This window comes from Ruditapes philippinarum, unplaced genomic scaffold (genome assembly GCF_026571515.1).
Source record: "Ruditapes philippinarum isolate M1 unplaced genomic scaffold, ASM2657151v2 ctg795_1_1_1_1, whole genome shotgun sequence".
NCBI lineage: Eukaryota > Metazoa > Mollusca > Bivalvia > Venerida > Veneridae > Ruditapes > Ruditapes philippinarum.
The window spans coordinates 693,102-716,401 of record NW_026857770.1 but is presented as its reverse complement, the minus strand read 5'-3'; the positions used below and the strand labels follow the sequence as shown (position 1 = coordinate 716,401).

The window sequence follows — 23,300 nt, the reverse complement described above, 5'->3', positions numbered from 1 at the left end:
TACCGGCAGCCAATTTATCTTGGTATTTAAAGGTATCATAACTGCACATATAATACAGATATCAATACATTGTGGTCATATGTTTAGGCCTTTTGCAAAAATGCTATTGCATGTAAAGTTTGTTTTTTTTACATTCAATCATAAAATTATTTTTTAGATACTAATGATTAAAAAGATTACTTTTCACCCAAATTTGAAGGTTTGGGGTCATGGGTAAGCCCTGTCTCGAATTGAGCAGAATGATACACAACGTAAACCTTTTCTAACATCGAAAGTAACTTGTATATCAAAACTGAACAAGTATATTAAAGAACTTAGGACATTAATCGTCAATTTTAGTTCGCCCAAGGTCGTTTTAGGTATATTCAAACAATGAAGAGGCTAGTACATATCAAAACTACTGAGTCATCGTATCACGTTTTGACTCGTTGTTTAAATTATGCACACTTTCAAACAATCAAGCTTATATAAGTGGAACTCTTTAACAGTTATATAAAAGAAAAAGAAGAAAATAGTTACATAAATGAAAACTCAAACGTAAAAAAACAAACCCGTGTTGAGTATCAAGGCACTATCACTCAAAAAATAATCAACATTTATTAAAGCCCCACATGATCTTATCAATTCAAGTATAGCAAATAGAATTTTGATACAGATGCTATAAATAAATAAATGCAATGTAAAACCTTTTAGTTTCAATAGATGAAATCGATAATGCATAGAAAGTTGATTTTTTTCCCATCAAAATGATAACAAAAATGGAAACAAACAACAAAGCAATAAAAAAGGGAAACAAAGGGTCATTTAAATTCTGTAATTAAGGTGCTTTTCAAGTTTTTCCTCTTCTTAAGTAATTACCGTTCGTATATGGATAACGGTGATCCCTTTGTTTCTACAATAGCATTTTATTTTCACAACAAACAAAAATCAACTTTATTTTGTTCATGTACCCTACATAATATAAGAAATTAAAGCAGCAGTAACTTATCACAACCACCGGTCTTTTAAATTTATCAGTACAATAATAAACGCGATGGTCAGACATTCCTACGTTGCGCAAATGCAGCGCTTATATCACAGTCCGTTATCTAATTTTGACCGTGTAAAGACTTAAAGATTCGGTACCAGTGTCCGAAAATGACCGTCAGTGAAACGTGAGAGATCGTTGATAAACGTGATTTTATAGATTGAAATAAAAGGACTCACATGTTTGCCATGTGTGGTTCTTCTATAAAAGAGCTCCCTCACATCTTTTGGACACTAGTATTCTTGTACTTACAAGACAATACACGAAACGCAAAATGAAGGTTGCAGTAATTCTTTGCGCTATCATCAGCCAGTGTCTGGCGGCTACGACGATTGAAACGCTGGTGGCAGACCCAAAAATGTCGACGTTGGTTAGCTTAGTGACAAAAGCCGGACTTGTTGATGCAATAAACGGGGGTAAGTCTTCTTTTTAAGTTGTTCATTTTGATTTAGCTCTTGAAAGCTACCAAGATGAATTGTGTTAATTTATAAATTCAATGAGTACTTCGCTTGCATGTTTTACTTTTTACTTTCATTTACTTGTTTTTGTTTAATATGAAGAAATAAATGTAACTTGTTTCGTTAGCTTTTATTTAACATTTTGTTGTTTTTTGTTTGTTTGTTTGTTTTTTAAAAAAAACGACTTAAATTTTCAATACCGGTAAATACTTTTACTATGTAAACATGTCCATGTTATATTTCAGGCGATTTTACGATCTTTGCTCCAAACAACGACGCTTTCTCAGCTCTGCCGTCTGCAACATTGACTGCACTCGGAAATGACGTCACAGCTCTTGCTAATGTACTGAAATACCACGTTGTACAAGGAAAAGTTCCGAGCTCTGCTGCATCCAATGAACTTCAGTTGACAACACTTAATGGCGACAAAGTCAGATTTAACATCTATGATCATAACAACGTAAGTCTTTTTTCATGTTTTAATTTTAATTTCCTAAAAAATTGCAGTTATCTAAATTTTTTGGACAATAATTCAAAATGAGTGTAGATTTCTGTAATGATATATGATATTTTCAACAACAAGCCAGGTTTCCTTTATTTACAGCTGAGTCAAGCTTTTATTTTTCTGTGTTGTTTCAAAATTAGGTATTTCAGTATTTTTATCTTTACAAAAATGCATCATATCACTATTATACCTTCCTCAAACCAGCGACATGAAGCTATTTATAACGAGTCGGTGACGTTCGTTTCTAACAATAGAAAATCAGTTGGTTTACTTATCTTAATATAGAAAGCGGACCCTATTGTTTATGTACTTATGGTCGGCAAATTTCATTTCCCCTTATTTTTTTTAATTTGACAATTATATTAAACGATTTATCTAAAACTAACATATTTTACCTTTAGAAAAGCTGAAGGCCGCTTTAAGAACTGAAACTAGATGTATACTAGTATATGGAAACAAAACACCGGACTTGATTTCTGTACTTTTCAATATACATGTATAAGACTTTTTGTAAACGATCCACATAGCAAATGTCGTAGTGAAAACAGATTTCATGGTCTTCAAAAGAGAAAACATTTTTTTATATGTTTGTTTGACTAATAAATACTGATTCAGCTAATATGTGAGTATAATAGATTGATATTTATATTCAAAAGACGCATATGATAATTTCATTTTTCAGGCTGTTACCGTTCAAGGATCTCAGGTCATTGCTCTTGATAAGGTTGCATCTAATGGAATCATTCATGTTCTAAATAAAGTAATGATGCCACCAGAGGGCGACATTGTCGATATCGTAGCTAAAACATCTGATGTAAGCACACTTTTGAGTTTGGTGCAGCAAGCTGGCATTGCTAATGCCCTGAAAGGTAAGACAAAAATCTGTTTCTCAATAAGACAATATACCTTTTTAGATAATAATTATATATGTTAAGCATTTAACATAAACTAATGTTAATCAAGGCTCATAAAACATGGAAAATAAGATGATTTCCAAGAGGAAATAATAATGAACATTTTCAAAACAATTATAATTATTTCTTAAATGCTTTTTCCTGATTGAACAAATATTCTTTCAAATTTTCAACTTGATTATTATTTGGATGCTTTTTCCTGATTGAACAAATATGCTTTCATATTTTCGACTTGATATCGTTATTTGAATTTTCGTGATATTTACAATGAAAATATGTCACCACGAAGGAACATTTAAGAGACAGACGTATTTAAGACCAATCTCAGTAAAATGATATCCTTGCATACGATCTACCATCCTTCGCTCTGGAGGGCAGCGAAGACTAATCGAGCGAAAACGATGATCTTATTTTTAATGAGATTGGTTTAAGCTGATCCTTATATCGTTTTCATGTGATTATTTCAGGTGATGCTTTAACCGTATTTGCTCCAACTAATGATGCTTTTGCACGCTTACCCAGCTCCGTCGTCTCTAAACTTACCCACGATAAAAATCTTCTTACAGGTGAGACTGACTTTAAAAAGATTAATATAAAATTGATTCATGAATTCCTTTAATGCCTGAAGATCAATATATTTGCACTATAAGAAGACCAAGTTGAACGCATACAGTTTATGCAACTTTCAACTGTCTATTTTGGCTTTGAGAGGCGTCACCCAGTTTCTTGATTTCAAAACATATCTTGCTTGGTCAATCTTGGTTACGTTTTGTGTATATGTTTTTAATACAATGCTGATTGCAGAACTTGATAATGTTCTGGATATATAAAACTGGCAGAATACAATGTCCACATCCTATTTGAAATGTGCGGCGTTTTGAATTAAAGGACCAAAAATTCTTTAAGATAGGAGATGGGTGTGCTTGTTTGTATGGTCTTACGGCGCACAGACACAGAAAAGGTCATATGACGCCGAGACAGGGAGGATTTTGGCTAACTTCCAGGTGTAACAAAATTTAAAGCAACACCAGGGGTCAAAACCACCTCACCATCAGTGATTCGAACCCATTTAGTCGCCTCATATGATCACATAGGGTCAAACGATGGCTGCAATCCCTATGCCTCGACCATTAAAGGCAACACGGGGAAACAGATGTGGTTTATTATCAAGATTCTGATGTATATAATATCATTGTGTAACATTAAATTTTGATTATTGATACAGAAGTGTTAGAGTATCACGTGGTACCACACACCGAATATTCAGCTGGACTGTTCAATAGAGAATACCTGAGAACAATTGATAGAAACAATGACAGATTGAGCATTCACTTTGATGGAGGTTAGTTTTTTGTACGTCTTACGCAAAGTCAAATAAAATGCTGCAAACCCTTATAAAATGTACGTAAAATACTTAATATTGTATCTGAACATATTTTTAAGCAAATGACATAATATTGTTACTTTACAAATTTAAAAATAAGTAAAATAAAGGATATAGAAAGCAAGTAAAATATACATATCTCGAAAGACTGACATTTCAATTTCAATATGTTATTTTACCAAGCAATATTGTCAAAGATTTCCGTCATGAAAACATACTAATAAAAACTTTTGAAAAATGAACAAGAAAAATATCTGATTATCATTAATTAACGTTCATTCTATGGTTTATTCTTGCAGCTGGAGTCCGAATCAACACCAACTCCCACGTGACCAAGGCTGATATCGGAACAACCAATGGCGTCATTCACCTCATCGATCATGTGCTCATTCCCGCCAGATACTACCTTACGCTGGCACTTGGCCGAAAATAAATGGAAATACTCAAAGACTCTTTTTTAAAAAATGTATTTATTTTTTATACTGTTTGGAAAAGATGGTGTAGATAGATGGATGTTTGTTTTATATGAAGTTTTGTTATATAAATAAATAATGAAATAATAATGAAGTCTTTATAATATGTTCAAATTGAATGCAATGCATTTGGTCAGTCTGCATATATTTGTATCATAAGGTTTGTTTACAAAAAAAGAGCAAATCAAACCTCTACGAATATGATAATAAGTTAACGCAATATCAGTCCTATGATCCTTTTTTTCAAAGTTTGTATTTAACATCAATGACTGAGTACTATCAACGCTTAAGAATCGTTTCTTCCCATTTATAATTTAAAAGCTCAACAGAAAAATGACAAATTGTCATGAATAGAATATACATGTACTAATATACGAGTGCATCTAATTTTACACCCAAACAATAGCATTCTGATTCTGATGCATGATATACAAGTGTAACAGAGACACAATTAAATGAATATCATTCGTTGGTGAATTAAGCTTGCTTTACTACACACCCTTTTAAATTTCAAACCAAGATTAAGATGTTAGTCGGTTCAAACATTTTTATTCAATCAAGGTTAACAGAATAGAAGCAAATATTTTGAACATGTACATAGTACATCATCACAACAATAACAACAATATAAATACACGAACTGTAAAGATTTCACGTTTATATTCAACAAATTATACAGAATTTGATATATGGCACTGAATTTCATTTATAGATGGAGAGTGAATTACAATGGTTAAAGGAAAATTAATGTCACTTCAAAACAATTTGGTAGAGTAAAAATATACTTGATACAATAAGGCATTACAATAATGAGTATAAATTTGTAACAAAATTCAATTGTTATAGCCCATTTCACCAGCCTTTCGTAATTTATCGGAAACATTTGTAGACGCGCATCACGTGGGAGGTTAAGTGCAAATATGTTTGACCAATGAAATACTGGTTCTCGAGTGTACATGTATTGTTTATATTTACGATAATGGCGGGTGATTCAACGGCTGACGAAAAAGTGTTTATTGAATTAATAAATGCTTATTCTTCTGGAAAACTCCCACAAACACTTTCATTTTGGTGTACGGACATTCTCAGTCAAAATCCCTACTTTCACTTTTTAAACTACTTTCTGATGTCAAATTTAAACATTTCTTTATCAGAATCCAATGGATTATCCTTCGCATCGGTCTCAAATGTAAGCTCAAATAATGACGGCCGATTTTCGTCGTTTTCCATGATTTTTTTTTTTAACTCAAATCAATGTTATAATAACCATTCAATTACGGTTTTTCTTTTCAAAATATAACCCGATTTCCGATTGGTTAATATTTAAATATTCTCGGGGAATACCTTGAAAACAACCAATGATTTACGACGCTACAACGTGGCGACCGGGAAGTAAAGCAAGTCTTATCTAGCCGCATGTATGTGGCATGCAGGTCAGGTGTAAAGTCGATATCGACACTCGTTATCTAACTGACGCATTGTCGTGGCGTGAAGGATCAATGAGTTAACTATGCAGTATAATGGCATATTTCTCGAGTGATAAGAATCCGCCATGTAAATTTCCTTTGTTTATTTTTATGTTACTATAGATTGTACATGCATCCACCAGCATTTGATTGGTCAGTTGATTATATGCTCGGAATCTGATCGTAGCACTTCGCTAATTTACGTGAGAAATCGTAGTGAAAAGGGCCATTACTAACAATAGTGTTCAAGATTTTAATCGATTCTTTCAAATATTTAGCTTGATTCAAACGTATAATTCAATGTGACAAGGACAAGTTAAATCTATAAAGTTTGATATTGATCCATGCAATAGCAAGCTTTTTCAATTGATGTCAACTCAAAGCGAAATAATTCTCTTTAATGTAGTGAAGTACTGAGAAAGTTATTGATCTGTTATACCAAAAATAATTTTCTTTCATATGTTAAATCCAACCAAAATAAAAAACAAATTAACTGGATTTCGCTGGTATGTGTTGCATAAGTACATATTATGACATTTAAATATAAAAATAAAGCGTTTAATTATTTTATTTTTTATAACAATGCAAAGATAAATATATATATATATATATAGTCAATATGTTTTCACCTATGGTAAAATTAAATATATAGTTGATATATATAACTTAGTACCCCTTAGTTCTGTTGTTTGGAAATGTCATTATATGCCTACATAGTGGCATATATAAAAACTGACTGCAAAAAATAATGCCACTCAACTCGGTCTTATAAATAGGCCCCGTAATTGAAGATATGTGTGAATGATATATATATATATATATATATATATATATATATATATATATATATATTATATATATATATATATATATATATATATATATATATATATATATATATATATATATATCCAAGTATCAAATATTTGTAGATTAAGTAACAATTATTGTCATTCAGTATTTATCACAAACTTCACATTTCCAGATTAATATATACACATGTACATACACAACATGATATACAAACAAAATCACAAGGGAAGAAAATGAAAAGAAAAGAAAGGAAAGGTAATTCATACATTGAACAGAGAAAGCATTACATAGTTGTTCCTTATACTCAAACTTTACTTTAAACAAAAAGCAATGGGTGTATATTCATAAATTATAAATTCACATTACTTTAAAAAGAATTAAATGATTTTTTGAACAGTTGTGCAAAATTATTATGTTATCTTTTGTATTTGTTGCACATGCATCAATTATTGAAGAGGCTAATTCAAAACTTCTAACTAATCCATCTATATTTGGTAAAATAATTTTCTCCTACATAAATAAACATATTTCTTTAGGATATTGTACTTTGACAGGCTTTTTTGTATTACCTAATATAAAAGTTTGACAATCAATATCAAATTAAGCTTCATGATTTCTAACAAATTTAATAATTTCTGTAATCAATATTTTGACAAATGAGCATTCCCAAAGTAGGTGAAACATTGTTTCATGTTCTGATTTACAAAAGTACATATACTTGTATCTGATAAATTCATTTTCAAAGAAGATTATTAGCAGCTAATATTCTGTGTTAGTCTTGTCTGAAACCATTGCAAGTAAGAATCAATGGTAATGTCAAAAACCCAACTATGTATTTTATTCCAGTCAGATTGACTTAATTGAAAGCAAGTTTTCCAAGTTGGAATATCATCATTATAATGCCCCCCCATGTAATGGCCGGGGAATATTGTGTAACCCTGTTCCGTACTTCCGTCATTCCGTCCTTCCGTCATTCCGTCATTCTGTCATTCCGTCATAATCAGTTTCCATTCATTATCTTTGTAACGGTTGCACACATTCAACTCAAATTTGACATATGGATATGTCATGTAAAAATACAGGTTAAGCCCCTTTTACTTTGAAAATAATATGAAATTTTCAGTTTCCGTTCAGTATCTCCCCAAAGGTACAACACATTCAACTCAAATTTGTCATATGGATATGTCTTGAGAAAATTCAGGTAAAGTTTGAATTTGGTCATGGTTCGATGATTTTTGGCAGAGTTATGCCCCTTTCACTTTGAAAATAATATGAAATTTTCATTTTCTGTTCATTATCTCCCCAACGGTACAACACATTAAACTCAAACTTCACATATGGATACATTAAAGGAATGCGCAGGTCAAGTTCAAATTTGGTTGTGGTTCAACGATTTTTGGCAGAGTTATGCCCCTTTCACTTTGACAATAATATGAAATTTTCAATTTCTGTTTATTATCTTCCCAACAGTACAACACATTCAACTCCAATTAGACATATGGATATGTTTTTTGAATGCCCAGGTCAATTTCGAATTTGGTCATGGTTCAATGATTTTTGGCAGAGTAATGCCCCTTTCACTTTGAAAATAATATGAAATTTACAGTTTCTGTTCAATATCTACCCAACAGTGTTACATATTCAACTCAAATTTGACATATGGATATGTCAAAGGAATGGGCAGGTCAAGCTGGAATTTGGTCATGGTTCGATGATTTTTTGGCAAAGTTATGTCCCTTTCACTTTGAAAATAATATAGATACATCTTAGGAATAAGCAGTTTAAGTTTGAATTTGGTCGTGGTTAAATGATTTTGGACAAACTTATCTTTCTTGAATGTTGGAAAAATTTTGAACTTTCAGTTTCAGCACTCCTTCTTTTGTGGAAAGTTTGAATTTGGTCGTTGTTCAATGATTTTGGACAAACTAATCTTTCTTGAATGTTGGAAAATAGTTTGAACTTTTAGTTTCAGCACTCATACTTACATTATGTTGGCTACAAATATGATATATGCTATTTTCAAAAGGTTAAGACTAAATAATTTCAGTGCTTTGAACATTGTATGAAAATGGTTTGTGTTAACATTGAAAAGTTTTAAGGGTTTTGAACTGCAAATGAAAAAAATAATTTGTGCAAACAAATTTGGAACAAAATATTATAACATCTAAAATTTTGGCTGCATGCGGGGGCATCCGTGGCATGATGACACATTTCTAATTTATTTATACATTGTAAATGTCGTATAGAAAGTTGTAAGTAGTATAGGCTTTAGATAGCAGCATATTATGAGAGAAAAGGGAGCAATTTCATAATTATCACATAACTTTAAACTTAATATACTTCTGTATTTCTTGACAGCACTGGTACTTAATTCATAGTAAATGAAGTTTACTTTAATACCTAATCTTGCTTCCAATTCATTCCTTTCAAGGAAAGTACCATTCACATTCATAATATCTTTGATAAATCTTATACCTTTATCATACCATGTTTTTATGAAACTATGTTTTCTATCAATCAAAATATATTGGTTATAGAACAGAGGCATTTCTAACAACATCTCCATAGAATTTTTTCTACAATTCTACATAAGCACCTAAACATCTTAAGTTTCCAAAATGAATTTTCAAAATATTATATATATGTGCTGTATATAATTTCCACAATTAAACAGCTTCTTAATATCTAAAAAGTTATCTAAAACAGTGTAACATTAATCAGATTAAGATGATACAATTCTTCTTAACCATGAAAGTTTTAAACTTTTCGTGTAAGCACATACATCAATTATTTTAGACCACCATTTACATATTCCTTCACCAATACAGAAGAGTTAATCTTTGGTGGACCTTGAAACATAAAATCATAAATCATATCATGTATTTCCTTTAACATCTGAGAATTAGGATTTGGAAGTGACATAGACAAGTTAGTTTACAAGTAAAATGGTTTCCTGCGGTGAACATTTTAATGATGTAAGGATATTTCATTTAACTATTTTCAACATTATTATTATTATTATTGGGGGGGGGGGGGTAAATAAACGTTTGTATCAGGAATACAGTTGACAATTAAATAAACGATCAATTTAGAAGAAGGTCTTTGGAAACTGGTGACCGTTGAAGACCGGAGAAGGTCGAACGTAAAACAATTATTTCTTTTTAAGAAAATGATTAAATAGGCCTACCATTTTATGAATAATTCCGAGCAAAAATATAAATAAAGTAAACACACAAGTTTACGCAGAAAATATCTCTATTTATTATGGCAGATGCCACTACGAATATTTTAATTTTGTAGATTTTCAGTATAAACAATTTATTGTTTGTAAAATTTGAGATAGATATTAAAGAAATATTGATAATTTTCAAACACATCATTTAAGTTAAAATAATTATAGAAAATAAGAAATATCACATAATAGTTTTTTGTTCTTAATAGGTGTAATTCGGACTAATTCCCTACAGGTAAATCCGTAACGTACCGACAACGGTATTTAGCTAGGTTTTCGAAAAGGTCAATAAACCAATCATGTACGGTTTACAGATCACATGCTCCTCCATGTACCGAGCACAGGTCACGTGCTCCTCCATGGCTCAAAAGTTAAACGCGTACCAATACCCTGCGGTCTGACTTTACAACGGTTATTCTAGCAATAGGTGTTAAAGCCCTTCTTTTCCAACACTGGATATATTTTTGATATAGTAATTCAATGTTATCACTTTTTCTAAATGTGAAAGTTAATACCAATTAATCTAAATGATGTACTACCCCAAGATATTAAAGCGTTTAAAAAAAATTTATATTCCTCATAAACATGTTCATACTTCATCAATATAGATCTCTATCAACATTCTGTTATCAAGAAATCTAACATAAGAATCAGAATACTTTAATCATGTTAGTTATAAGAAGCCTACATTGTTTCTTTGAGTAGGACAAAATAATTGCAAAATTAGAATAATGGCATGACTAATAGTGAATGACATTTTTGTCATCTATAATGATATATTTCTATTGTTTTATTATCAATATTTGAAATACTTTGAAAGATTTTAAAAGATATGCCATAATTGAAGTCCCAACGCTTTTAATCACAATTTTTATCAGTCATATGATAACACGAAATAATTTTATATGCATGTTGTTGGTTTTTGTAAGATATCTGACTCATACACTTTATTATCTGTTATGTAAACATACATTGGTTAACAGGATATATCAGCGCTCATAACTTTAACATCTATTTTCGTTATACATGCATCTTTCAATTTTAGAATACGAGTATTGAACATATACAATGTTCGAGGCAAATATTTGCTAATTCCGAAAGAACATATTTTTTCAATGTAGCTATTGTACTTTTTTATATATGCTTGCAGAAATTTGTGTACTGCAAACATGCATTTCTATCGAAATCTTACCATAGAGAAAATATTCTGCAAACATTGGAAACAATTATGTAGCATTAGAGTGACAACTAATTCTACATAAGTGTTTCTTTTTTAAGGTAAAAAAAAACAACTGATAAAATCTTAAACCATTATTTAAACGATATAAACATCATATCTGCCTTCTCAAAAGATGTAATAAAAATTTATTCAATTTTAAACAAAATGTGCCTTTAAAAATTGAACATGATACATCACCATGACAATAGATAAAAACAATTTAACACGTCATTTCACCATGATTTCGCAAAACATACAACAAAAATTTAAATTAAATTAAGAAAAATCTGAAAATGACATTTCTATCGCTTTCCTTTCCTCGCCTGTCACAATACGTAAACCCAAGCAAACCACTGTGCATGTATATGTATACGATTTAACACATTCTCAACAGAAAGGTCCCCAAACTATGATAAAATACAAATGTATTAGACTGCTTGTAATTTAATCTTGATGTGCCATGCTCATTTTATCAATAAAGATATTAAACTAGAACAAAAAAGGAAATTCTTAAAGAACGTCCAAAACGAAAATTTGAAAATGTTTACAGGCTCGGATTAATTGAGCACATTCATGCCTGGTTATTGATTTTGAAAGTTACCATCCATTCAAAATAACAATTTTGAACTCTATTCTTAAGGGTGTTCGTGAATAATGCACATGAATCTGGTAAAGTAAATATCCGATGACAGATAAGTTCTACACTTTCTGAAAAATATTTAAACAATACCAAAGGTATATTTGGCAGTTTTGAAACATTTTCATGAAAATATGAAAATCTTGACAGGATGAAACAATACCATCGTTTAATCAACTGCCAATACATATTTTTACACATTTTAGATTAAATACGGCCGCACAAATACATTCACTTATAATTTATAGACAGGTTATTTCTTTATATCTATTTTAGATACTACACAAGAGCCTAATGTTGTTCTTTGTGACTTTTAATTGTCAAGGTTTCAAGAGAATGTAAATAACTATTAATTATCAAGCATTACTAAAGAAACAACATGAAGATGAAACAGACTGACAGTTTATGAATAGTACTATGTAAGATTTTAGAATATTAAACATAATTCTTAAGCAATAATACATTATTCAATTTACAACATGAAAAAAGTTAATTGATAACAGGCTGAGTAGGTTTTTTATGATTATTTCAACAATGTGCAATATTTTGACGGTACTTTGTTACTTCGAGTATAATAAAGATTTGTTGTGAATGTTTTACCACACGCACACACACACACACGCACACGCACACGCACAAGCACACAACAACAACAACAATAACAATAACAAACAAAAAAAAAACAAAAAAAAAGTACAATGTGGAATTGATTTTTTTCTTTTATACTCAGGAAATATAAACGATACCAACTTAATAGTGAATAACATGTCCAGATAGATTAAGGTATGGGACGTGGTCAGGAAGATTGTTATACTCTGATTTCCATTCCGTTAGGAGCTTGTTAGATGATCCTTCCGTTTGTGAATAGTGTAAACCCTTTTCTCTCCAGTTTGTTGTCAGGCCTGCGTTCTCTGTAATTGTAATAAATAACATGCTTTAATTTATGATTTTTCAGTATATATAAAGAATATAAAACAAGAGTTCCGCATGAAATGTCAACACTCGTCTGTAACAGATAACTAATATCAAAAACCAATTATTGTAGATATGATTAAAATAATTATACATTAAAAAGGTGCATAGCTCGTAATAACTTACTTTCAGGAAATTGTCCAATAATAGCACTATGACTTGACATGATAGTTTTTAGTTGTAAGCTGATATAGTTTTAAAATCATCCTTCTTATAAGTATTTTTGTCAAAAGTAATAAAATGGGGTAACTTCAAAAGTAGAGCATTCTTAATAAAGCCCCATGCCTTTCAACTCGAAATAGCAAATCCATTTATTCTATTTTTTTTTCAATTATTTGAATTTATTCTTTCTGAATAAATGTTGAACTATATTTGACTTTTTTTGGAAAGGTAAATCAAATTTTGACATGAATCCATAACTATCAATTTGAATTTATACATGATTGTACATGTATTTTACAAACCGTTGAAAAAGTCATTGAAAAGTAGCATTACATTTCCCAGACTGACTGCATAATGATTTTCGTAAATGGGAAAATCGATGTGAGTGTCTGACTTTTGTGATCTGATATAATTGAATAAATAAACTTACCGGGAAAATTGCAATGCAAGGTATATTCATTATTTTTCCAGGCGTAGTAAATATGCCACATTGTCCACATTGTATTTGCCTTTCCTCCACTGGAAAGAATTTCATACCAATCCGATGCTATATTTCCAGGAACATAAGGCTTAAACGAAGATTTATCCTCAGAATAAAACCAGTCCAAAAATTGCTTCCAGTTTTTTGTACTTGGTGAAAATCCCCATGAACCAAGGACAGGAAAATGAAATACTGTATAATCTTCCGGTCCACGTAACGTTGTAATATTGTGTTCTAAACTAAATGTTCTCGAGTAACCTTGCAACGCAAATCCATTTATGTCTGAACGATTATCATATTTCCGATGGACCATTCTCAAATATTTCCAGAAATATTTTGAAACAGTAACGTCATCTTCGAGAAAAACAACAATTTCGTTGCTGGTTATATTCGGCTTCCAAGTGGTAAGCCATTGTCCTACGATACCCACATGGTGCTGATGGACAATGACCTCACAATCGCCATGCAGGTAATTAAAGTTAATTGCCGCTTGCAAAGTGATCTTATCAACGCTTCCATCTTCTGACCTGTCAATCCAAATCTCGAGTTTGATAATATCGGAGGCATATTCCGCTTCATTTAAAGAGTTCAGAAGTCGTTGAAGAGACTTAGCTCTGTCATATACTAGTACAATTATACGTAGATCAAAACTTGTCCTATCAACAGCATGTCTATTGTCTCGAGTAAATTTAAATAATTTCCATGCAGGATTTTTAAACAGTATCAATGCCAAGAAACTAAATAAACACAAACACATATATATTCTTAGACGTAATGTATTCATTATTTTAAAATTCACTATCAACACATAGTTTTCGTTTAGTATTTATCAGATATGAAAAAAAAATGAATTTTAACATTGAGACAAAATCATTTCTTATCTAACAGTGAGGTGCATAAACTGCATGCCGTGTTTAAATAATGCTACACTGCGGGTTGTTTTGTATAATTATGTAAACAATTTAATCAGGTATTTTAAAATCATGCATTAATATAAGCCTTTACATTCAGGACGATATCTCCATTAATCTAACCATTTGGATTGATAAAAGTATAACAATCGTCGCTATTCACAATATTCCTTTAACAATGTTTCCTCTCAAAGACTGTTTACATTTCGGAAATGTCCCAACGCAGTATGCTATATGCAGCAGGTTATAGGGTATACTGTCGCACCTTTAAAGGCTTACTGCCGCAGTATGGCATGCTGTGTTGGAAGGGGATACGCACTATGTCATATGATATTTTTTTTGTTGAAAATATCATTTAAAAGTGTTATTAAAATGTTATGAATTCTAAGTATTTTGCATAATAGAAAACATCAGAAACACTTTTTTGTTAATATTTAGCGGAATAAAACGCCAAGACAAACAGACCAAACACTTATTATGCTCCCCGAGAGCAAATAGTCGCCGCTATGTCCGTCCGTCCGAATTCGGAGCATAAGCCAACAACTATTGAAGCTACTATCTTAAAACCTCACAGATTGCTAGATCTCTTTTAAGAGAGGTGCAGTGCTAAAGAGCCTTAACTCTTAAGTTTTTGAGTTACTGCCCTTTGTTATTTATCACACTTTACTCTTAAACTACTAAAGATGTCAACTTTGAACTCAAGAGGTGGCGTCGGGAAACATCACTGGTTCTACAGGCTCTTGTTTCAAAAAGATGAAGTGTAAAACTTAAGCCAAAAACTATTCAAGCTACTATCTTAAAACTTCACAGATGGCCAGATCTCATTTTACAGAGGTGCAGTGCTAAAGAGCCGTATTTTTTGAGTTATTGCCCTTTTTAGTTTTTCATACTTTACTTTTAAACTACTAGAGATGTCAACTTTAAACTCAAGGGGTGGTCTCGGGAAAAATCATCGGTTCTACCGGCTCTTGTTTCAGAAAGGTTAAGTATAAAAAAATCTTAAATACATTGAAAACGTTTTAGTGTAATTCTTAAAAAATAAAAGAATCAATTTACATTTTTCATTCGATTGTCTTTTTTAAAGATTAAGGGTTTTCCTAAACAATGTTTTACGCACTTTGCCATATGATGTTTCTCAAGTCGATTTTCCTCATGTGGCATAGTGTGTTGTTGGTCCCGACGCAGTATTCTATTTGCGGCAATATTCTATAACCTCGTACCATACCTTGAATGTTTTTCTAATAGTTCTTACAATTTAATTGTCAAGTTTTTATTTTAGCTACAGTCAGGGTTCTCTTTGTAACCTCGATTACGAATTAAGCGTATTAGGGTGTCTAAAGACTTAAATAATGCTGGGGTCTAACCAGGAGATGAAATTTTGTCATGAACGGTTTTCTCTACAGGCCCGTTCTATACAACTGTCCATGTTAAAAACTATTCGTGAAAAATAGGCATGTGAAGTTGGCTTGTACATTGTACATCATCGTAGTTCAGCTTGTAATCCGCCAATTACAAGCTTGCAGTTTGGTATTCATCTTGTAGCTCGGTTTGTATTTTGTACATAATAATTCAACTTGTAGTCCGCTAATTGCAAGCATGTAGTTGGGTGTTTAGCTTGTAGATGGGACGAAATAAATCAGCATACGTTATATTTGAATTACAATGCAGTATTTGGGTATTCATCTTGTAGTTCGGACAAATACATAAGCATACATGATATATAAATTACAAATTAGTAGTTGAGTATTCATCTTATAGTTCGGACCAAAAAAATCAGCATACGTTGTATTTTAATTTCAAGCTAGTAGTTGGGTATTCATCTTGTAGTTCGGACCAAATACATAAGCAAACATGATATTTGAATTACAAGCTAGTAGTTGGGTATTTATCTTGTAGTTCTGACAAATACATCAGCAAACATTATGTTTGAATTACAAGGTAGTAATTGGGTATTTTAACTGTAGGTCTGACCAAATTCATTAGCTTTCATTATATTTGAATTACAAGCAAGAAGTTGGATATTCATCTTGTAGTTCAGACAAAATACAACAGTTTACACTATATTTGAATTACAAGATGTTAGTTGGGTATTCATATTGTAGTTCAGACAAATACATCAGTTAACATTATATTGAAATTACAAGCTTGTAGTTGAGTATTCATCTTGAAGTTTGGAACAAATACATCAGCATACGTTATTTTTAAATTACGAACTAATAGTTGTGTATTCAGTTTTAGTTCGGACAAATACATAGTCATACAGTATATTTGAATAACAAGCTAGTAGTTGGGTATTTATCTTGTAGTTCGGACCAAATACATCAGCATACATTATATGTGAGTCAATAGCAAGAAGTTGGGTATTCAGCTTGTACTTCGGACCAAATACATAGGCACACATGATATTTGAATTACAAGCTAGTAGTAGGGTATTCATATTGTAGTTCTGACCAAATACATCAGTATACATTATAATTAAATTACAAAAAGGAGTTGGGATTTCATCTTGTTGTTCGGAACAAATACCTCAGCATACATTATATTTTTATTAAAAGATAGTAGTTGGGTATTCATCTTGTAGTTCGGACAAATACCTCCACATACGTAATACTTGAATAACAAGCAAATAGTTGGGTATTCATCTTGTAATTCGGACATATACATCAGTGTACAGTATATTTTAATAACAAGGTAGTATTTGGGTATTTATCTTGTAGTTCGGACAAATACATCAGTTTTCATGATATTTGCAATACAAGCTAGTAGTTGGGTATTCATCTAGTAGTACGGACAAATACATCAGCATACATTATATTTGATTAACAAGCTAGTAGTTGGGTATTCATCTTGTACTTCGGATCAAATACATCAGTATACATAATATTCGAATTACAAGCTTGTAGTTAGATATTCATCTTGTAGTTCGGACAAATATATCAACATACATTATATTTGAGTCACTAGCTAGTAGTTTGGTATTCAGCTTGTAGTTCGGGCACACATGATATTTGAATTACTAGCTAGTAGTTGGGTATTCATCTTGAAGTTCGGACAAAATGCATCAGCATACGTTCTATTTGAATTACAAGCTAGTAGTTTGGTATTCATCTTGTAGTTCGGCCCAAATACATCAGCATACGTTCTATTTGAATTACAAACTAGTAGATCTAGTTGGGTATTCATATTGTAGTTCGGACCAAATGCATCAGCATACGTTGTTTTTGAATTACAAACTAATTGTTGGATATTCATTTGTACATCAGCACACGTTATAATAACACAATTAAAGCTGAATACCGCTTTAAGAATTATATGTATAAACGAAGGGGTCTAAAAAACTTCGTGGACTTTCCTTGTTGCGGAAAATATATTTTAGATATTGATTTGAAATTCTTTCTCTGAAGAATATTTAAGAAATAAGCATAGAAAAAAATAATGTTAGAAGCTTCCTATATTGCAAAAATGTATAGTTTTACATATCAAACTCATGCCATTACTAATTGACGCAGTTAGGTGTTTCTTTCCAAATGTGTTGCTAATATTATACAAGGTATGTTGATAAAGTGGCATCTGCAATACACCTTGTATATATAATAAAAATGTCCACGAACTTTTGGATAACCCATCGTATGGTAAGACAATACCGGACTTGTTTTCAATGCATTTCAATATACATGCCTAATACTTTTCTTAAACGATTTACATTACAAATGCCGTAGTTAGAATCAGATTTCATGGTCATTAATAGAGATCGAATCTCTTTTATGATCCTTGGACTTATAAATACTGATTCAGCCAATATATGAGTGTATTATAGATTGATATTTATATTCAAAAGACGCAAATGACCACATTATTCAGGCTGTAACTGTTTAAGGATCTCAGGTCATTGCTTTCGATAAGGTTACATCCAATGGAATCTTTCATGTTCTAAATAAAGTAATGATGCCATCAGAGGGCGACATTGTTGATATCGTAGCTAAAACATCTTATGTTAGCACACTTTTGAGTTTGGTACAGCAAGCTGGCATTGCTAATGCCCTGAAAGGTAAAACAAAAAAAACCTTTTCCTCAAGTTAGACAATTAAGGTTTTTAGATGATAATTATATATGCTTAGTATGAATTATACACTGATGTTAATCAAGGCTCATAAAATATGGAGATTAAGATTATTTTCAAGAAGAAATTAATAGGAATAAGAAACATTGTAAATGCTCATTCCTGATTGAACAAATATTCTTTCAAGTTTTCCACTTGATATCGTTATTTGGATTGTTGTGATATTTACAGTAAAAACATGTCACCGATGGTTCATTTTTAGAGACAGGCTCTCATGATTTCTTAGCTTACGTTGCTCCGAAGGGTTGCAAATACTAATCGATCGAAAACGATGATCTGATATTTAATGAGATTGATTTAAGATAGTCCTTCTATCGTTTTCATGTGATTATTTTAGGTGACGCTTTAAACGTATTTGCTCAAATTAATGATGCTTTAGCACGCTTACCCAGCTCCGACATCTCTAAACTTACCAACGATAAAAATCTTCTTACAGGTGAGACTTTAAAAATGATAAAGATATAATTGATTGATGAGTACCGTCATTGCCTGAAAATCAATATATTTGCACTATATCGAACACATACAGTATATGCCATTTTCATCTGTCTATTTTTGATTTCACTGGGATCACCAATTTTCCAAATTTAAAAACGTATCTTGCTTGGTCAATTTAGGTTAAATTTAGTCTATAGGTTTTTAATAAAACGCTCATTGCTGAACTTGATAATGTTCTGGATATATAAAACTGATAGAATGTAATGTCTTGAGCCTATTTTAAATGTGTGGCGTTTGGAATTAAAGAACCAAAAATCCTTTAAGACTGGAGGTGGTGTGCTTGTTTGTATGGCCTTAAGGTGCACAAAGACAGGATAGGTCGTATGACGCCAAAACAGGATAGATGATTTTGACTTACGTCGGATGTTACAAAAATTAGTTTGTTTGTTTGTTTGTTTGTTTCATTTTACGCCTTTTTCAACAGTATTTCAGTCATATAAGCGGGTAGTTTCCTAACCATCGTTCCTGGAGAGTTACACCAGTACTAGACTACCTTCCTCCCCGCTAGACTACCAAAGCATCTCCCGGGGATCGAACCCACGCCAGAGAGGTAACTGGATTAGAAGTCATCGACTCTAACCCCTCGACCACGGAGGCGGTCGTTACAAAAATCATCGCAAACCCAGGGATCAAAACCATTTCACCACCAGTAAACGAACCCATTTAATCGCATCATATGATCGTGTAGCTGCAATCTTTATGCCTCGACCATTAAAGGCAACACGTACGGGGAAATAGATGTGGTTTATTATCAAGATTCTGATGTCTATTATATCCGTGTGTAACATTAAGATTTGTTTATTGATACAGAAGTGTTAGAGTATCACGTGGTACCACACACCGAATATTCAGCTGAACTGTTCAACAGAGAATACCTAAGAACAATTGATAGAATCAATGACAGATTGAGAATTCACTTTGATGGAGGTTAGTTTTTGTATGTCTTAAACAAAGTCAAATATTGAATGCAGCAAATTACTATAAAATGTACGTAAACGTACCTAATAATATATCTTACGCAAAGTCAAATATTAAATGCTGCATATCTCTATAAGAAGCACTTAAACTTTCTGCAAATAATTCTGAAATTGTTTTATAGCAAGGGACATGATATTGTCCTTTTAGGAACTTGAAGAATAATTAAAATAAAAGATATAAAAAAGCAAACAATAAAACATGCTTTAAAATACTGACATTTCAATTTTAATGTGATGCCTAACCAAGCAATTTTGTCAATGACAACATATCTAATAATAACTACCTTTGATAAATGATAAAGAAAACAATCTGACTATCGTTCATTCTATGAATAATTCTTACAGCTGGGGTCTGAATCAATACCAACTCCCACGTGACCAAGGCTGATATCGGAACAACCGATGGCTGGCCGAAAATAATCGGAAATACTCAAAGACACATTAAAGAATAATATAATTATTTATTTTTTATACTGTTTGGAGAAGATGATTAAGATAGATGAATGGTTGTTTTATATGAAGTTTTGTTATATAAATAAATGAAAAAAATATATATAATGAAATATTAATCGTACGTTCAATGCAAAGGTTAAAGTCAGTCAACATATGCTTGTATCATAAAGTTGGTTACAAAAAAAGGGTCGAATCAAAAATATTTGAATGTGATAAGTTTAACGCACTAACACTTCTAAAATCCTATTTTAAAAAGTCTGCATTAATATCAATGACTGAGTATTTTCAACGCTTAAGAATCGTTTTTTCCTGTACATATGCCAAATAAAAGCTCAACAGAAAAATGACACATTGTCATGAAAGGAATATTTATGTACTAAAATACGAGTATATCCAATCTTACATCCCGACAGTCACATAACGCTGATTTGTGTACTGTCATTTTTTCTTTATTAAACTTTAAACTGTAATGGAAAAACCCGCCTTTTTTAGCACAACATGCAGATACTGGATTACAACACTACCTAACTTTCAGGATAAAAATGACAAGAAAATAACTGTTCAGTTAAATGGAACCGTAAATTGACCCATGTCCATTAACATGAAAAACACATATATACTTTGCCACGCTTTTAATACAGATAGTAATTTCAGTTATATCTTGGTCTTTAAGCACCATAAGCTAATTATGACACCCTTTTGTAGACCATATAATAAAACCAAGTCTCTTCACATGTAAGCAATAAAGAAATTCACGTTTGTCATAGTCTTTGTCCGTTTTGAGAAGATATTTTGCTATATTTTCCACATGTTGCCTTTTGTTCAAAGTATCTATTTTACTTTCTCTTTATCACAACTAAATGGTAATTATACAAGCGCATCTATGACACAATTAGATGAAGCGATTTAGTTTGCTTGACTACACACTCTATTAAATTTCAAACCAAGATAACGATGTTAGCCGGTTCAAACATTTTTATGAGATCAATGTAAACAGAATAGAAAAAAATATTTTGGACATGTACATATTACATTACCACAAAAATAGTGTTCCAGATTTTAATAGATTCTTTCAAATATTTAGCTAAATAAAACGTATAATTCAATGTGACAAGGACAAGTTCAAAGATGCAATAGCAAGCTATTTTGATTTATGTCAACTCCAAACTAAATAAATATCTATATTGTAGGGAAGTACCGAGAAAGTTATTTTCACTCTTACGGAGTAATAAAATATTTTTATTTATACACATGAAAATAGTCTGATTTCCAAAGAAGCTTGTTAGATGATCCTTCCGTTTGTGAATAGTGTCAACCCTTTTCTCTCCAATTTGTTGTCAGTCCTGCGTTCTCTGTAATTGTTAATGAATAACATGCTATAATTTATGACTTTTCCGTATATATATATACAATATAAAGCAAGAGGTCCGCATGCGATGTATACGCTCATCTGTAATTGGCAACTACGACTACGTACTATCAAAAACCAATTGTTACAAATAATATTAAGATAATTATACATTGAAAAGTTGCATAGCTCGCAAAAGTACATGCATTACATTCAGGATAATGTCCTTCGTTTAACACTGTGACATCGAATGGTGTTGAAGTGTTGTAAGCTGTTATAGTTTTTAAAATAATCCTTGTTGAAGGCAATTTTGGCAAAAGATGGGATAACTCAAAAAATATAGCTTTCAGAATAATGCCGCTTTTCAAATCGACATAGCAATCCATTTGTTCTTGGAATCGCCACGTTTCAATTTATTTTTCGGAATATATTATTTCTATCAAAATACTTACTCATTGTATTCTCGTTTTGACTTGTTGTTTAAATTCTGCACTATCAAACTCAGCCTTACATAAATGGTACTATTTTGACAGTTATATAAAAGAAAAAAAGTTACATAAATGAAAAATCGCACGAAATTTAATCTAATTCTTGTTGAATATCAAAGCACTATCACTCAAAACATAATCAACATTTATTAAAGCCCCGCATTGCCTTGTCAATTCTGGTACATGTATAGCAAAATAGAATGTTTTATACAGATGCTATCAATATGCAAAACAAGAACGTTTAATTTCAAGAGATGAAATCGATAATACATGGAAGGTAGATATTTTTATTTCCATCAAATTGATAACAAAAAAAGAAACAAACAAAAAAGCAATAAAAACAATAAAATCTGAAAAGGAGGAACAAAGGTCATTTCTAAATTTCCCTCTGTAATTTAGCTGCTTTTCAATGTGTTCCTCTTCGTGAGAAATAATCTTTCTTGTATGGATAACGATGATCCCTTTATTTCTACAATAACATTTTATAATCACAAAAAAATCAACTTTATTTTTTTCATGTACACTACATAATATTTTATGTAGCAGTTACTTATTCAAACTAAGACCCTTTAACCATTTTTTTTTTCAAATTTATCAGTACAATAATAAACGCGATGGCCAGACATTCCTACGTTGCGCAAATGCAGCGCTTATATCACAGTCCGTTATCTAATTTTGACCATGTAAAGACTTAAAGATTCGGTACCAGTGTCCGAAAATGACCGTCAGTGAAACGTGAGAGATCGTTGATAAACGTGATTT

The 23,300-nt window shown here is 31.4% G+C and overlaps 3 protein-coding genes across 3 annotated transcripts; 2 read left to right on the top strand and 1 right to left on the bottom strand.

Moving 5' to 3' along the window:
- The first annotated feature begins 964 nt into the window (after nucleotides 1–964).
- On the top strand, nucleotides 965–4,851 carry LOC132750933 (protein sll1483-like). Its single transcript, XM_060741023.1, has 6 exons — nucleotides 965–1,443; nucleotides 1,731–1,945; nucleotides 2,673–2,859; nucleotides 3,372–3,470; nucleotides 4,130–4,246; nucleotides 4,588–4,851. The coding sequence occupies exons 1-6, from the start codon at nucleotides 1,302–1,304 to the stop codon at nucleotides 4,719–4,721; spliced, it is 894 nt and encodes a 297-aa protein (XP_060597006.1). The 5' UTR covers nucleotides 965–1,301; the 3' UTR covers nucleotides 4,722–4,851.
- A 3,962-nt stretch (nucleotides 4,852–8,813) lies between these two features.
- LOC132750932 (uncharacterized) lies at nucleotides 8,814–14,680 on the bottom strand. Its single transcript, XM_060741022.1, has 2 exons — nucleotides 13,693–14,680; nucleotides 8,814–13,039 (listed from the first exon to the last, which is right to left on the bottom strand). Exons 1-2 carry the CDS (start codon nucleotides 14,525–14,527, stop codon nucleotides 12,879–12,881), a joined length of 996 nt encoding a protein of 331 aa, XP_060597005.1. The 5' UTR covers nucleotides 14,528–14,680; the 3' UTR covers nucleotides 8,814–12,878.
- A 3,919-nt stretch (nucleotides 14,681–18,599) lies between these two features.
- On the top strand, nucleotides 18,600–20,204 carry LOC132750914 (uncharacterized protein SYNPCC7002_A0175-like). Its single transcript, XM_060740985.1, has 3 exons — nucleotides 18,600–18,702; nucleotides 19,112–19,210; nucleotides 20,083–20,204. The coding sequence occupies exons 1-3, from the start codon at nucleotides 18,600–18,602 to the stop codon at nucleotides 20,202–20,204; spliced, it is 324 nt and encodes a 107-aa protein (XP_060596968.1).
- Nucleotides 20,205–23,300: the final 3,096 nt, after the last annotated feature.

Excerpts from the sequence above, each read along its gene's own strand:
- LOC132750933 (XM_060741023.1), top strand. The coding sequence starts at position 1,302 with ATGAAGGTTGCAGTAATTCTTTGCGCTATCATCAGCCAGTGTCTGGCG. Across the intron at positions 1,946-2,672 it reads ACATCTATGATCATAACAAC|GCTGTTACCGTTCAAGGATC; the intron begins GTAAGTCTTTTT and ends TTCATTTTTCAG. Across the intron at positions 3,471-4,129 it reads CGATAAAAATCTTCTTACAG|AAGTGTTAGAGTATCACGTG; the intron begins GTGAGACTGACT and ends TTATTGATACAG.
- LOC132750932 (XM_060741022.1), bottom strand. The coding sequence starts at position 14,527 with ATGAATACATTACGTCTAAGAATATATATGTGTTTGTGTTTATTTAGT. Across the intron at positions 13,040-13,692 it reads CTTGCATTGCAATTTTCCCG|AGAACGCAGGCCTGACAACA; the intron begins GTAAGTTTATTT and ends TTACAATTACAG.
- LOC132750914 (XM_060740985.1), top strand. The coding sequence starts at position 18,600 with ATGCCATCAGAGGGCGACATTGTTGATATCGTAGCTAAAACATCTTAT. Across the intron at positions 18,703-19,111 it reads CATTGCTAATGCCCTGAAAG|GTGACGCTTTAAACGTATTT; the intron begins GTAAAACAAAAA and ends TGATTATTTTAG. Across the intron at positions 19,211-20,082 it reads CGATAAAAATCTTCTTACAG|AAGTGTTAGAGTATCACGTG; the intron begins GTGAGACTTTAA and ends TTATTGATACAG.